The sequence below is a fragment of the Callorhinchus milii genome, unplaced genomic scaffold (genome assembly GCF_018977255.1).
Source record: "Callorhinchus milii isolate IMCB2004 unplaced genomic scaffold, IMCB_Cmil_1.0 Scaffold1, whole genome shotgun sequence".
NCBI lineage: Eukaryota > Metazoa > Chordata > Chondrichthyes > Chimaeriformes > Callorhinchidae > Callorhinchus > Callorhinchus milii.
In genome coordinates, this window is record NW_024704742.1 from 23,996,211 (window position 1) to 24,013,525 (window position 17,315).

At 41.5% G+C, this 17,315-nt stretch overlaps 1 protein-coding gene across 9 annotated transcripts in view; it reads right to left on the reverse strand.

The window, feature by feature from the left end:
* The window catches only part of fbxw7 (F-box and WD repeat domain containing 7), a 162,587-nt gene that overhangs the window by 21,455 nt on the left and 123,817 nt on the right, over nt 1-17,315 (reverse strand). For 2 of the 9 annotated variants that reach the window (XM_042338416.1, XM_042338411.1), the window contains exon 1: nt 431-669. The exons of the other annotated variants lie outside the window; for them this stretch is intronic. In XM_042338416.1, coding sequence (XP_042194350.1) covers nt 431-469 — 39 coding nt within the window. In that variant the 5' untranslated portion in view covers nt 470-669. Of the gene's footprint in view, nt 1-430; nt 670-17,315 lie in introns of those variants that run through there. 9 annotated transcript variants of the gene reach the window in all.

A 17,315-nucleotide genomic window follows, 5' to 3' on the forward strand; every position in this document is an offset into this window, starting at 1 on the left:
CACACACACACACACACAGAGACACACACAGACACACACACACAGAGACACACACACACCAGACACACACACACAGACAGACACACACAGACACACACACACACACACAGACAGACACACACACACAGAGACACACAGACACACACACACACACAGAGACACAGACACAGCACCATGAGCAGGCAGCACAGTGAAGCCAGTGTTGCTGCGCTCGCCTCCCACATCGATCCACGGCATCAGAGCCCCTGAAAGCCACAGCAACCGGGGGGGGGGGGGGGGGGGGGGGGGGGTCTGATCCCATCTCACCCCATCTGAAAGTCCAGCTGAACCGAGGCAGCCCCGAGCCCCGAGCCCGAGCCCCGGGGGTGGGGGATAGGTGGGGGTTGCAAATCGCCGCCCCCGGTGTCGGCGGCTGCGGGTGTGCACTTACTTTAAAAAAGATCATTTTTAAAGTGCCGTAGAAGCCCATCTTTCCCGCTGCGCTGCTCTCAGTTCCCCGCCCGCTCGGCTGATCGCTGCTGACAGTGGGTCCCTCCAGGTGAGTCCTGCGCCGGCCCCGCTGGGGACATGCTCGGGCACGTCAAGCAATCGGGGAGAGGAGGCGCCTGGTGTGTCCGCGCAGCCCCACAGACCCCCTCCGCCCTCACCCCCACAGCCCGGAGAGCCTCAGACAGTCATCCACCAGTGCTGCAGGGAGGGGAGGGAGAGGGGAGGGAGGGGAGGGAGGGGAGGAGGGGAGGGAGGGGGAGCCAGGAAACCCTGCCTCGCCAGAGTCTCCAATGAACAGATTCCTCTCTGTCTGGCAGATGGATCAAATTACACTGCACTCCACCCCCTGCCTTGTGTGTGAGTGTGTGTGTGATGTGTGTGTGTGATGTGAGTGTGTGTGTGATGTGAGTGTGTGTGTGATGTGAGTGTGTGTGTGTGATGTGAGTGTGTGTGTGTGATGTGAGTGTGAGTGTGTGTGTGTGTAAAAAACACAGCAATGGCACAGTCCAGTTCCCAACAATGTGAGCTGCACATCAATTAGACGAACAAAGCCCCGGGGAGCAAAAGGGGTAACCAAACGGAGGAAGTAACACAGCCCCGATTCGTACGATTTAATCCAACCCCCACCCCCCCACCACACACACACACACACACCCCTTAAAAGAAAAGTGCTTGTATGTTGCGTGCGGGAGGAATGTTTGGAATCGGTAAAGGGGACGTGAGATCTGGTCTCGTTCGTCAGAAGGCGACAAGAATTCCCCCCCTTTCCTCTTCTCTACGTTGCTTCTGATGCGGTTGAGAAGGAGACACTGCAAATGAAGGCTGTTTTTGTGTGTGTGTGTTGTGTGTGTGTGTGTGTGTTGCCTCTGTTGGTTCGAGCTTCTGATAGAATTGCATCTGCTTTGCTTCATTGCAAATAACAGGCAGGTGGTATGTATGTGGGAGAGAGATGGAGAGAGAGGGAGAGAGATGGAGAGAGGGGAGGGAGAGAGATGGAGGGAGGGAGGGAGAGAGATGGAGAGAGGGAGGGAGAGAGATGGAGAGAGGGAGGGAGAGAGATGGAGGGAGGGAGGGAGGGAGGGAGAGAGTGATGGAGAGAGGGAGGGGGAGAGAGATAGAGGGAGCGAGAGAGAGATAGAGAGAGAGGGAGAGAGAGGATGGAGGGAGGGGAGGGAGGGAGGGATATGGAGAGAGGGAGGGAGGGAGAGAGATGGAGGGAGGGAGAGAGATGGAGAGAGGGAGGAGGGAGTGAGAGAGAGAGAGGGAGTGAGATGGAGGGAGGGAGGGAGAGAGAGGGAGGGAGGGAGAGAGAGAGATGGAGAGAGGGAGGGAGAGAGATGGAGGGAGGGAGAGAGATGGAGGGAGGGAGAGAGAGATGGAGAGAGGGAGGGAGAGAGAGATGGAGGGAGGGAGGGAGGGAGGGAGAGAGATGGAGGGAGGGAGGGAGAGAGATGGAGGGAGAGAGATGGAGGGAGGGAGAGAGATGGAGGGAGGGAGAGAGATGGAGAGAGGGAGGGAGGGAGAGGGAGGGAGGGAGGGAGAGAGAGGGAGGGAGGGAGGGAGGGAGGGAGAGAGAGGGAGAGAGAGAGAGAGAGGGGGAGAGAGAGAGGGGGAGAGAGGGAGGGAGGGAGAGATGGAGAGAGAGATGGAGAGAGGGTGTCTGGCTCCCCCATCTGCCAATGCTATTTTTCTCCCTATTGCCATGGCAATCCCTGAGCCGGAGAGCCGGAGGGGTCGGCCACACCGACTTTGTGGAGTTGGCTTTTTGCTTCCACACTGAGAGCTCTCGGAAACCCCCGGGAGACGGCTCCCAACCTTTGCAACAGCGGGAGAGGAATGCCAGGCACGCAGGGGTCAGGCCGGAGGCTTTGAAGCCTCTCGTCAACCCAACCCCATTGCCGTTAACCTTCTGGTGTGCAATTCCTGCTCAACTGTGTGCCAAGATCTGAGATGGCAGACTGAGATCTCTCGGCCAGACACCACCTTCGCAAAGCAGGTGGTGACTTGGAACTTTTTCGTGTGTTTTTTTTATTAAAAAAATAGTTCAAAATCAATTTCACACTCAATTTCTCTCAATTTATTTTGGTGGTGGGGGGGGGGGGGAAGTCAGTGCAAATATTTACACTGGAGGTTCAGAGAACTCTGCAGAACGCTTATGCAATGTGCATTAACCCCACACTATGTTAATAAATGCAAAATATTGTGTAAGCATTCTGCACTCTGCTTTTACATCGAGTCCTGCACACAATTATGACTTGGAAACGCGCTTAAAATTGTGTGCCCTTGTTTTAAAACATTTTCTTCGGTGTTCAATTCTTCATGCATGGACTGTAAGAGGGGAAATCCCTGTGAAGCTACTCAGCCTTCTCTAACACTTGAGTTAACTGCTTGGCAGTGCACGAGGAGCCTGATGTCAAGCTCTTCACTTCCAACTCTTCATCACCTCTCCTTTCCCAGGGAAACACCCAGATGTCCGTTTTATATCTCCTCATAGCAGTTTGACCGAAATTTGCAACCAAAGAGAGTTGTGGTCCACTGATTCAAATCTATATATGTGGCAGTGCACATTTGAAGCCAGTGTCCTGCCTATAAATTGCTATTTATTTCAGCTCCAAGTAAACTACCAAAGAGCCATTGAAATTGACAGCATAGAGAAGGCCCATTGTGTTTGCTATTTTAAAGAAAGTACAATATTAAATGCAGGGATTCTTATTGTAATAACAACTGCTGACATTGCAGGACAGTAATGGAGGAGTGCTGGATCATCAGAAGTACCATCCTTTGGATAAGAAGTTAAACAGAGCTCCTATCTGCCTGTTCAGGTGGATGTTAAAGATTGTGTTAAAAAACAAAAGTTTCTTCTGGAGTCCTGGCCAAAAATTCTCCAGATAAATTTATTATTCACCTCATGACCGTTTGTGAAACCCTCCTGTGCACAAAATGGCTGCAGGTTTTGTTTACAAATACAATAAACTCCTGATAACTCAGCCCTTGCTTAATTGTCACCACCACTTAACTCATCATGTCATCACGCTGTCAATATCCTGCCCGCATTTATTTATGTATTTATACATATGCCTAACCGGCCACTCCTGACAACGCATGACTAAACCCTTTTCCCTTGCAGTAACGAGTTATCAGGAGTTTATGGCATAGTTTCTATACTTGACACAATTCCTTGTGAAGCGCTTTGAGATATTTGAATGTTATGCTATTCAGTATACTACATTATTTCATTTTGATTTCATTTCCAGAAAGAGCAGAAAATGGCTCAGAGTTCCACTGCTGGGATAATTCCGCCATTCCACCCAATCGTTTACTTCTCTCCGGTTATTGGCCACTCTGACTCCTCCTATGGCAGGCAGAAAGAAAACAGGGGAAACAAAAAAAACAAAGAAAATTTGGAGGAATGCAAAATTCTCTTTGAAAGTTCTTCCCTGAATCCTGAAAGTAGTTGAGCGAGCTACTGGAGAGTGCCGAGCAATACGAGAGCCTGTGTAAACAATCCCTGAATAATCGAAAGGCAAGAGCAAGGATTATTATAATAAATTACCTTCTAGGTTTTCCCTTAAGTTTTTTTCTACACACATATAATGATATGATTCTTAAGTGTAACATATTTTGCCATACTTTGCTGATCATAAAGTATGACGTCACTCTCCTAACCGCATTCTTCCTGCCTCCACCTCTCATGATCCCATTCTCCAGCTCGGGTGCACATCTTTGACTGTACAGCGCCTTGGGATATCCTCCAGACGTGAAAGGCGCTATGTAAATGTAATTTATTGTTGTTGTTGCTCGTATTAGCCCTTGGCAGTACAGTTGCTGTATCTTTCTCTCTGCATGTATTTGCTTTGATTTGGGTGAGATACACTATAGTCTTATTTTTTTCAGAAACCAGTCAGCCATCTGACAGTTTCACTTGTACATTTTATTACTTGATGCAATTTTACCTTTATTGTGCTTTATGTAGACTGTGTACATTGTACACCGCATGCTTGTTTGTTTGGTAAAACAGAAAATGTAGTATTGTTTTAGGCGAGACAAGAGAGTGACTGCCAGTGGAAGTATCTTGAGTTGGGGGTGGGGCTGCGTCATAATAACTGTTACATTAAAATGCACAGTTGAGTAGAAATGATTTTGATCAATGGAACAAAAAGGTTGCAGGCCCCATTTTCTGGACGTCAGGCCACCACTGATATTTCCTATGTGCTGAACATGCGTAGTAACTGACATCAGTGATGCTTCCTGTGCACAATGGAAGTTGGCCATTTTTTTNGCAAGGGAACCTGTCAAGTCTGCTCCTCGATATAGCCCAGACCCACAGCAGGCCAGTATAATTTTCCCATTCTACTTAACATGTGCCCTGAGACGCCATCATATGTAACCGACGTGATATAAATGCAAGTTGTTGTTGTGTAACACTTCTCTCCTGCTGTTGACCTTCTGTTCGTTCCAATGGAAAGTGAAAAAACAGGCGAAAGTAAGACGGACAACAACAATTTGCAGTTACATAGCGCCCTTCACTAGGGGTGGGGTCCCAGAGCGCTTGGATAAATGTAGGCACATAAAAAATCCCTAGAATAGGAAAATTCCTCCCTGACTATCAAAGTGAAACCTCACTCGCGCAAATGCAGGGTGCAGGTCAATGTGATCAATCACCTTGAACAACAGTTGATAACTTCCTTTCCAGAGAGAGAGAGAGAGAGCAAGTAAGAGGGAGAATATTGAAATAACCTCTAAATGTCTCTTTCTGCATGTTTTTCAAAGATTGCAATGTAAAAATAATTCAATCCACATTGATCCTCACAGGATTAACTACAAATGTTTTGAAACAGCAGAGATAAAAAGAAATGTTACATTGGTTGGAATCATCAGTTTGATCTCAGATTCTCCAGCCAAACAAAAAAGGATACTGTCCTTATGAAACACAACAATCTGGCATACAATTTGAGTGATGAATCGTCATTGCAATAACTACAAATATGCTGAAGGAATACCAGGTAGTGTGCTAGAATTTAACATTCTTTCATCTTTCCCTGTTAAGACCAGCTGGAGCTCGCATATATTCTACAGACGCATGCTAAGAAGTTTAATATTTTTTGAGGAAAAAAATCACAAATTATAGTGTTCCAAAAAATACCCTTTCAGTTGACTGTATGAACTAAATTAAACAAGGTTCAGAACTGCTTTGATCCACTTCACTCCACAAAATATTTGCATTTACACTGGCAGAGAGCAGAAAGTCAACCATTTCAACCTGTTGGTAGCTTGATATTGCATTTTTATTACCTACTCTAGTACATAAAGAACCATTATATGATTGTTCCACTGCATTCAGTAAAATAAATCCAGAGTTCACTGCTGGTTATAACATGCAAGTCAATTGTGGCAGATGGCCTCTACAATTGTCTACTACGATATCCCCCACTAGAAAAATAGTAAGCAAGAGTAAGTTTGTTCATATTTTAAATAATAATTACTATGTGTTCTAAGTAATAAAGAAGTATTTGGTACATCACTTTTCAATTAAATCTTTTTAAATATTTTCTGCTGATTCAATATTTAGATTTTCATATTCCCAGATGGAAATGTATGAGAAAACACATTAGAATTTAGCAACTGCATAAGAGTGATGCAAGAAAACCTCCAACATGTATAAGGACATCCCAATCTAATGCCTCAAAGACCCAAAGAGAGACAAAAAAACATAGCTTTCAGGTCAATTACACTCTTTTGAAACTTGTCTGAAATGTAAATTGAAATGCAGTTCCACACCAAGACAAATGTTTTTGTGCCTCATTATAACACATGATCTGAGGACACTGGACCCAGATAGTTTCATATTGTATATGAAAAACACATTTCACTTGATTTAGTCTTAGTGAAAGTAATTCTTGTAATGGATCATTCTTCAGATCATGAGCATTTCTGCATGTCATCAGGTCACCATGAAATTGACTAACAATAATAATAATCCTTGCATTTGATATACAGCCAAATAACATCTTTGAGACATCTCAACGCATTTTACAGGATGTACTGTAAGGTGGAATGACAGTATTTTGTGGACGAAATGTGGCAACATTTTACAAACAGCCATGGAGTGAGTGACCAGTATTATTTGTATTATTTATAAATACATCTCATACTGGAAAGGATACAAAAGCCTTCCAAAACTGCTGGATAGGCAAGACAGCGAAGCCTAGGGTGAATCTCTAAATGAGTCACTCTCTTACTTTAGTCCAAAAATAAGTTAAGTTTAAAAAAAAAGTCTACAGACTATAAGATTTCCAATGCCAGTCTGCATTCTCCTTCAGTTAGGTGCATCCAAACTACAGGGCTGCTCCAGGATTAAAAAGCAGAAATTGTGCTGCTGGCTTAGTTAAACAGTACAATGTTGCACTGCACTTGGACTAGGTTCACGATACGATTCTCCAGTTGTGAGCTGAGCTAATTCACAGCAGGTGCCAAGCTGTTGTGCAAAAGAAGGAAGGAGAGCTAGAGTCACAAGATGTGTTGGATTAAGAAGGTCCTTCAGACCATTTGATTTCATCCCAAAATACCTACTCTACTAACCTCCCACTGTAGCAGCAAGTTACTTTTTAAATGAGTCCATCAATAGCTCCAAATCCTTCCTGGCAACCACCTTTCCTGGCAACCTGTTCCAGTCACTAATTATCCTCTAGGTAAAGAAAAACTTTCCTATATCTGTACAGAAAAGGCTGAGACTAATGGATTTTTTAAAAAAAATAGAGGGATTAGGGGATATGGCAAGTAATTAGAGTTAGGTCTGAAGATCAGCCATGATCTTATCAAATGGCGGGCAGGCTCGAGGGGCCGAATGGCCTACTCCTGTTCCTAATTCTTATGTTCTTATGTAGAAAATGCCCTATGCAACTCTAAATCTGTGTTCTCTTGTTCTACTCTATCGGTGAAATCCTAGAGTATTCTGGGCTTACATTTCAATCCTTTTAAAATATTTTACACCTCTATAAGGTCTCCTCTGAGTCGTCTTCTCTCTCAAGCCTGAAAGACTCTGCCTTGTCTATTCAGCTTGTGTCCTCTCCCGCACCAGGCTCCATGACCACCACCCTTGTCCAGCTCCACTGACTCCCTATACCCCAGGAGTTCAAAATCCTCGTCCTCACCTTCAAGGCTCTCCACGGCCTTGCCCTTCCCTACCTCTGCAACCTGCTGTCCCCATATCAACCCAATCGCTCCTTCTGCTCAGCAGGCTCTGGTCTGCTCCACAGCCCCCACCCGGCTCGCTCCACCATCGGCGGCCACGCCTTCAGCCTTTCTGCCCCCATCCTATGAAACTCCATCCCACATTCCCTTCGCCTTGCTCCCTCCCTTGCCTCCTTCAAGGCGCATCTCAAAACCCTCCTCTTCAACCAAGCTTTCGGCCACCCTCCCTGACCCCCAGCTTGGGTTCAAATCGCTGACTGTCCAGCGCCTTCCAACGTGAAAAGGCGCTATAAAAATATAATTTTGTATTGTATTTCTCAGAGCTCATTGCTGGTGATCATTCTCATTGCTCTATGGCCTGGGCAGCCTCCTTATTTCGTGGTCACCAGAAATGTACAAAGTTCTTCGGTGCAGCCTGATCGGAGCACTATACCATCTGAGTATAATGTCTGAGTATCCAAACTCAACTGATTTAGCAATATAACCCAGCATCTTGTTTGCCTTGCTTATTGGTGCCTCACACTGTTTTGACAGTGAGCGATGAGTCAACTAACACCTCTAGATCTCTTCCAGCTTCCCTCTTGGCAAAGTATATTCCATCGATGGAGTACATGTGTTTCCTATTCTTACTTCCTACATACAGTACTTTGTATTTATCTGTATTAAACTATACCTGCCAGTTATCAGCTCTCGTTGTAGGACCTTTGCTGCGTCCTTTGATTTCACAGTTTCCCCCCAACTTGGTGTCATCAAAGGGTTCAACCTTGGTTCCAATGTCAACAAATACGATCACCTAGTTTTGCAATTGGTCAGCACATAGGAATCCATGGTTAATTGCCCTCAGCTTGGACAAAATGTACATGGATCTAAGCAATCACACATTAGTACTGAGATTGATAGATGCACCATTTATATTATAACAAAAAAACAATCTGTGCTAAACACTGCTTTATGAAGATGAGCATGAATACTCAAAGTACTGTAATTGTTCGCAAGGCAGCTGTAATGGAGAAAAAAATGTGAAACGCAATTTAAACCAATTGTTTTTGTACATTATCAAATAGGACTCCAGTTCTTTGCTAAAATGATTTTGAAATTTAAAAAGTAGCATCTCCAATAAATTTTAGAGACATAGTAATCCTTCCAGAGCACATTCCATTTACAATTGTGTTCTTTGACAGATGGCTCCTGAAATGGTTGATAAAATTACAAGAAAAAACAATAACCTTTCACGCAAGTTTACACCGAAAAGTTTCTTATTTGTTGGGGGGCAGGGGAATCTTGTAAAGGGCCTCTTTCATGTTGGGTACAAAAAAAAAACAAGGTTCCTTCAGCAGTTTTCCTTCTCATCAATTGCTGTTATATTCAGACCAATTTAATAGCTCACCCCTGCCATTTCTACATGGGTTATTGTTATAGTTTCCAATCAGTAATTAATGCAAGATGCTTATCAGAACAGTTTGCATTTAATAATTTGAATATTTCTTCAGACTACAGCAGTTCAGACTGTTTTTTTTTCCTGCATCGATCAGCTCACTTCATCATTCAGTGGCCACTAAGCATCTCTGAAGTCAAGAGGTTCACTTGGAAAAATAATCAAAGAGCTAGGAGATCTGAAGGACAACCTGGGTGGTTTGGACTCACTTAATACGCATTTTATGCTGTCAAGTTTGAGACAGGCAGAATATACTTTTCAACCATTGACTATCTTTAAAAGATAGTTTGGATTGTATTCACATCCCCCGAATAAAATTTGGAAGTATCAAACACAAACTACACACCTTAATATTAACCCGACATTATGCCTGTATGGTACATACTTTTTGAATGCAGGGAGTGCTGGGGGGAGGGAGAGAAGGGTTACATATGTGATTGATTTGTCTTTTATTCACTATTTAAACAAAACACTACCTACTTTCAGATTTATACCTTTTCAATACCAGAATTTATTAAGATTCACTGGGAGAAAACAGATACCTAGCTGCAAGATTTTTCATGGCCAGAAGCTTATTTTAACCTTTTAGAAATACTGGGATGGATGGACTTAATAACAAAATAGTGATCAGGATAGAAAGAGATTTCACCTCACACTGGGCCTGTGCTTTACTGTAAGGCTCTCATTGGTGAGTGACTCCTATAATTTCTTAAATATCTAATCCAGGCACCATCAGTTTCCTACTAATACAGGGCATAACTGTACCTAAAATCGTTCCTAAGGCAACCTCGATGGTGTAGCGGAGACAGTAGTAGCTTATAGATCGGGAACTCAGTGGTTAGATCCCTGGTCTGTGCTGAGTTTGCTAGCTGCAGCCTCATATGTTTGGGGCAGCCCAGCCTTCCAAGGGCTAAGAGGAAATCCAACCAGGGCTCTACTCCTTGTATCTGTTCACCCCTCTACACTATCAGTGTGTGTGTGTGACAGCTGATTAGGGAGAGGTTAGACTCAGCTGTGATGCCCTCTACAATCGAGTAGTCTGCCAACGTTCTCTGCCAAGCTTAGAAATCAACAACGGCCAGAGGTACCAATTGGGCTGAGTCCAGGAAGGAAACCAATGTCTGCGGAACCTCACTCCACCAAGAGCAGAATGCCATTGGGGAGAAATTTTGAAAAAAAAATATTAATTAGAACACATTAAATTTAAAACACTACAAGAAGAATGCTTACAATCTCAAATGCTGGTATAGAAATTAGAACTTCCATGCCATTACTCTGGATGGCAATCTCTCAAGACTCATCTATTTTCTACAAATAATGTGACAGGAGTCATAAAAAAGGAAAAAAAAAGAGTCTAAGATTTCTATTCCCTGTCCCAAAAATACTAAGAGCAAAATTGGAAAATTTCATTACTGTAGTTTTATAAATGATTATGATTATGATTATAGATAATGGGTGGGCGGGATGGGATTCCCTCTTTTAAGCACCTTCCTTTCACTTATTTAGGGGTTGTAGAAATGGTAACACTGAAAAATAATAATAATGATCCTTTCATTTGTTATAGCGCTTGTCACGTGGTTCCAATGTCTCAAAGTGCTTCACAAGTGGATTGACTGTGTATTTTGTGGGCGAACATGGGCAGCCAATTGCGTACAGAAGTGTCCCCACAAACAGCTATTTAATTAAATTTTAAATGAAATCAAATGTAATTAAGCATGTTCTGGTAATGTTCCTGGTTAAAAACTTAACATTTTAAAATCTGGCATAGTTGAAATCAAATCATATTCAATCGCTGGTTTGCAATGATATCAGCTGGGCTGATATTGTGGCTGCCCATGTGTGCGAGTAGAAGGTAAACATAAGCAGGATTCCCTTTTGGCATCGGTAAGTAATTACTCCTTTTTGGAACATGTGTGTGTGGTTAACAGGTGAGAACAGGATTGGCTTGGATATAATGTTACCCACCTCCGTCCATCTTCCACGCAGGAAAATGAGCTGCCAATAATAATGCTTGCTGTCCAAGCTCACACATGATAAACAGTCTCTTGAGCAAGGTACCAGAGATTTGCTGGCATCCATATTCAAGTACGTCATCGTCTTCAGGTCAGGGATAAAAGAGATTTGTTTTTAAATGCTGCAGCGTGCAGTAGAGGAAAGATAACATTACTGCAGCAGACAAACCTTTGAAGAAAAAAAAAGCAAAACCACTAAAATTGAAGGTATGAAAGACAAATCTGCAGAGGCCTGTGCAGGCATGTTTAGGTGGCGACACTAGAACAGAGCCGGCAGTCTTGCTTCCGACAGCACTCTTCTCAAACACGCCAATAACCACCTAGTATTTTGGGGCTGTTCATCAACAATGGCTTTTTTTCCATGGCAGCAAAGAGTTCTTGTTTATCTCTCTTCAATGAAAATCAATAAAGAACTAAAACACAAACATACAAGAGAAACCTTTTCCTAACCTCAGACTTGCCTTTTGAAAATGACAATTATTGGCAGCCACTTACTACAAAGATAATAATAATCCTTGCATTTGATACAGCACCTTATCACATTGTTGAGATGTCCCAAAACGTTTCAGTCTACTGTAAAATGAATTGACTGTATATTTTGTGGGCAAAACGCAGCAGCCAATTGTGCACAGCAGTGTCCCACAAACATTCGTGGATTGAGTGACCAAATTATTATTATTATTATTTTAAGGAATTTATTGAAGATCAGACTAGTCTGCTTGCTTCAGCATTACAGATTCCTTATCTATTGGGCTACAAGTTTGAGGTAAATTTCATGGATAATAGTCATTGTTACCACTTGATATATTTTCCAAGTGTTTTTAAAACAATACTTTGAAGGGGCTACCGGCTGATAAAACCGTTTAAAAGACCAACCTTGGAGTCTGATGCTTCTATTTCATATAAAGGAAAGAAATGCTGTTCTTCAGACAGGTTTTGGCTATATTCCCATTTTTTTTCTTTAGTAGTATACAGTAGTATCATTTATCATTTAGAGCAAAAAATGATCAGAAGACATTACAATGTTTCACATCTGTTGCATAAGAAGCTTTACAAAGTCTACATCATACAATCTTCCTCCCTTGTATGTTCGTCCACACATTCTAATTTTACCTTGATGCATCCTAATGATACGCTTCAGCATGGTGACTAAACATGGTGTTTGTGGTGTGGCAAAAGTTTTTTTCCTTTTCTCAGAAGTGGTGATTAGATTACAAGTATTGTTAGCTCTATGACCAAACAGCAACATAGTGGCAGCTCTGTATCAGCACAAAAGCAACATTGTTATCTGAGTTGACAGTTTTCATAGTCTTGTTAAATGCTTTTAAAAGATCTAATAGAAATTTAAAAGAAATCTAATATTTCTATTTCACTCACATTTACTCTGAAAAGAAAGCCTCTTGTGTTTCCATTTTTATCTTTTCCTTACTCCCATCTTATTTTTTTCTTTACTCCCCTTAATTTTTTCTTTACTCCCCTTTCCTCTCTTTATTACATACTATTCCACGAGTGAATGCACAGGCAGAGCTTGTCCCCAGGCCTCTGCCGATATTGCCTGAACAGACCAACACTAAGTAACAGAAGAATTGCAGTTTAACTCTAATTATTCCTCTTGAGACGTCCAGGGCATCACAACCCCTCCATGCAGCACCTTCCAGTGACTCCTCATTTAGAGACGTGCTGGTAAACCCTTGTCATACGGCTTCAGAGTACACTGTTGCTCATTAACAGATTATGTCACTATAGAGATTGGATTTTTAAAAAATATTGCCAAATCATGTTAAAACTCCTCGCAGTCCTTCATCAGTAATTGCTGTCAAGAGTCGCAATTTTGCAGGTGATTGCAGCACTCATTCACCAAGCAGGTTTCCAGAACCAGCCATGAGGTGAATGTCCAATTTACCTGGAGGACGATTGGCCAGAATACCGGAAGAAACATTCCCTTCTTGATTAAGTTATAAAATCTTCAACCACTCCAAATATTACTTACTGCATTCTGCCAATATTACTTGCCTCTTAATGGCATAGAGATCAGTGCTTGGCTGCACACCAAAGACTTTGCCTGCATGCTGGAGCACCACGCTGTCTTACTTTATCTGAATTTTTTGAAAGAATACATTTGTACTGCTGCTACTCTCACTTTAGGCTGATGATTCAAGCTTCACAAGAACAGGGCAACTGACCAGGTTTGAGTAAAAACTTTATTAGATCTTCTAAATTAACAACAGTCCTACCTTAGACTGGAGGCAGGTAAACCTGGAAGCCATTTGCACCAGCAGCATTCCACAAACAGCCATGAATTTGAATCTCTTTCTGTCCAAATGTAAAGTTTCCAAATAATCCCTCATGTGATTATACAAGCAGCTGGAGCTTGTAACTTCATCTCGCGGAAAGCCATTTCAGTGAGAAAAGTCGTTTGTTGAAAAAAAAAACACTAGATCCCACCTTGTCCGGCCAGATCCAGGACTTTTAAGTAGAAAAAGTCACTTCGTGCCATAGAACGTTATAATTACATTTAAGTTTGGCTCAGTAAAATGAATTGTTACATCTGGGTGAAAAAGTTTTGGATTGAAGTCATGCAGCGGGATTTGAGCTCAGTTCAGGCTAACACCACTACAGTGCTGCAAGAGTGCTGCATTGTCAAAAGTGCCACGTTAGACTGAAGTCCCACCTATCTATTAAGACCAATGTTAAAGATTCCATGGCACTGCTCGAAAAGAGACTTCCTCCAAGGTCTGCGACATAATCCTCTACACTAATTTGTAATTCACTCTATGGCTGCACTAAATGGCTGTCATATTTGCCCATTTGAGATGTTAAACATGACAAAACATAAAAATCTATAGCATAGAAGGAGGCCATTTGGCCTATCACACCTGCACCAGCTCACAGAGCAAGGATATCGCTTCAATCCCACCGCCCTGCCTTATCGCATACCCGTTCAAGTTCTTCTCTTTCATATACATATGATTCCCTCTTGAAAGCTACAATGGAACCCGCCTCCACCATCCTACCCTACAGGGTGTTCCACATCCTAACTATTCGCTGGTTGAAAAAAATCCAAAGTTTTTCTTTCACTGTTCAAATAAACAATAACATAATAATAATAAAACCTGACAAAGCAACCACCTCTATTAAGCAGCCATCTGCAGTCAACAACCACCCTGGGATTGATTTTCCATAATTTTTACCCCTTCAGTAGCTAGTTCTAAGTGAATAATGATAATCATTGCTTTTGATATAGTGCCTTTTTAACAAAGGCACTATTAATTTCTAGGCGCCCGTGTGTAGACTCCCACTAGACTCCTAGTGAATTTACCAATGCCGCACTGAGCAGCCCATATAACGCCTCACCGGTGAAGCAGCATTGATAAATGTGCTGAGTCTAGCGGGAGTCTACAGGAAAGTCTGGAATTTTTAAAAAATTGTTTCGGGCCCAGTCAACAAACCCTTGCTCAGAGGCAGCTCTTTCATAAAGACTGCTTTGGTCCAGTCCCGAGTGGTTGCTGAAAACCAGTTCGACTGCAATAATAGGACATCATAAAAACACAAGTTATCAGAAATCACCTTAAAGGAAGTCATAAATAGTTTCTAGTTGTCACTTTCAGAACAGCACTTTTTTGCCTCCTCCTGCCCGCCCCATACAAAAAAAATCTACGAATTAAGAAATAGAAAAAATATAGGAAAATTAAAATTTCAAAACAAAGTTGAGCAAAGTCGAAACGGGATGGTTAAATAGCAGGAAAAGCAATGAGATAAAGGCAAAAAGAGTGAGATAGGAAGCTAGCTATAAATAAGTGTGAAGGAGGGGTGTTTTCTTGAAAAAAGTGTTTTGACAGGGAAGATCAAGTCACTTGCAAAAGTCATAATGCAAACTGCATCAGCATTATTTGTGTGTAAGAATAAAGAAAAGGGTTAGAAGTTCATGCACAACTGACCATGCTACTTCAGCAGTGCTTTCTTGTTTACGTCATAATTCTTATCCTTTGGATGACATGTTAAACCAAAGTCCTATTTGCCACTTCTGATGGCTCATACCAGATTCTAAGAGAATCTATGCTCATTCATCTCATTGTTGGGCAATTTAGCTGCAACGTTTGCCTAATTAACAGTCAGTGTCTGGGGAGGGGGCGAGGGAGTGGATGTACAATATATTGCCCATAAAATCCACAACTGTTTGTGGGACACTGCTGTGCGCATTTTGCTGCTGCATTTGACCCACAAAGTAAACAGTCAATTCACTTTATAGTATATTCTGTGAAGCGCTCTGTGACATCTCGAAGACGTGATAAGGCGCTATATCAAATGCAAGGATTATGATTATGACAGTTACCACAGTTTCAAAGTAACTCATTTGTGAAGCACTTTGAGTCGTGACGATAAGTTTCTATATCAAATGCAATTTAAAAAAAATAAAATTCATCCACAACGGACCATTCTACTTCAACAGTAACATTCTAAATATGTACAAATTACATAAATGGAGTATAATGTTGTGCTATATCAAATTTGTGGATTATTATTATTACACCACTCCCTTCTCCTATGTATTTGGAATCAATCAACCTTTTTATAAAACCAAACTATGACCAATAACAGATTAAATTGTTCACATAAGTAAGCCAAGAGGTATAGTATTCAATGTTGTCATCTTGTGTTCACTAGCAGGAAGTCTGTGTACTTTGAAATGATGTTGCTTTCAGTCCTTCAGAAAATAAGCAAAGAAAATGGTGGCTACTTAAAATTTCAGTATCTAAAACAGTTAGGGCTTCTTAACAACTCTCACCAGACTCAAATCTCTAGGATATCTGTTGGGATTTGACAGACTGGAACAATGTCCTATTTTACAAGTTGTAACTATTAAAGCACAAATGCTTTGCCTTCATTCCAAGAAACCATACTTTCATTCCTTTGCAACAAAATAAATGTGTCTTGTAAGCAAACAATTGTTACATTCTACAGTCTTCTCGTTGTCCCTTCACCAATGTTATTGTGTGAACAACTCCAATAATGTATTTATAAACTACAGATGTAAAAAGTCATGATACCATTACAATGTCTAATAAGTCTTAAAGAAATTATGATTTTTTTTACATAATAGGATAATTATCACAGTTATTTTGGTCACCCTGAATAAACCAGTACAGGAAAAAAAAGTCACCCTGGTATACATGATCACGATGCATCTTGAAATAATTAATTTATTGTTATACTTGCTAAATTCAAAGGAGAGTATTTTTATGAGTCAGATTTTGATTATCTAATGATTTTAGGTCTGATATACTGTACTTATTTTTTTAAAAGGAAAAAAAGTCATTGGGCTTTCAGTCTCAAAGGGAATTATTGCTGTAGTTTCAAAGTAATCTGCAGCAATTCATTAAGAACAGATGATAATGGTCAACAAAATCAGCTTCTTGGAAACAAACACTGACACTTAGCAAAAATATTTTTATTTTCTTCCTAACAACATATTTGCATTCTATCACTTTATTTCTACTCTATCTTATTTTGTAAAGACTTCGAGACATTGATTTATATGAAAGGCACAATACAAATGCAAGTTGCTGTTGTCAACAATTGTTTGATAAACTTCAATCACTGGATGTTGAAAGTATTACCATTTAAGAGTCGTCCTCAATAATTTATTAAAATAACAGTACAGAAAATAATCTATATCAGCACCAGTTGTGATCTTGTCAACATTTTAATTTCGAGCAGAACTGAATCTGTTGCACTCTGGTCAATCTATCCAGAGTGAGCAACACACATGTCAGAGGAGATTTACCAGGATATCAGTAATGAATGTTTGGCCGATGAGCAAAGACTGGAGGAACTGGGACTTTTTCCACTGGAACAAAGAAGGTTAAGGGGCGACCCAATAGAATAATCATTTTTTTTTTCTAGAGCCAATAGGGAGAGATTGCTTCCACTGGTCGTTGAGTCAGTGATGAGAGGGCATCAATTTAAGATAGGTAGCAAATGGGTAAATGGGGAGGTTAGAATTGTTTTCAGAGAGTGGTTAGGATATGGAATGCCCTGCCAGGAGCAGTGGTTGAGGCAGAATCCGTATTAAATGTCAAAAGGGAATTAGATATCTCAAAAGGATGAAATACAGGGTATGGGGAAAGGGCAGGTAAATGGGACTGAAAGGATTGCTCTTTAAAAGAGCTAGCACAGACATAATGGGC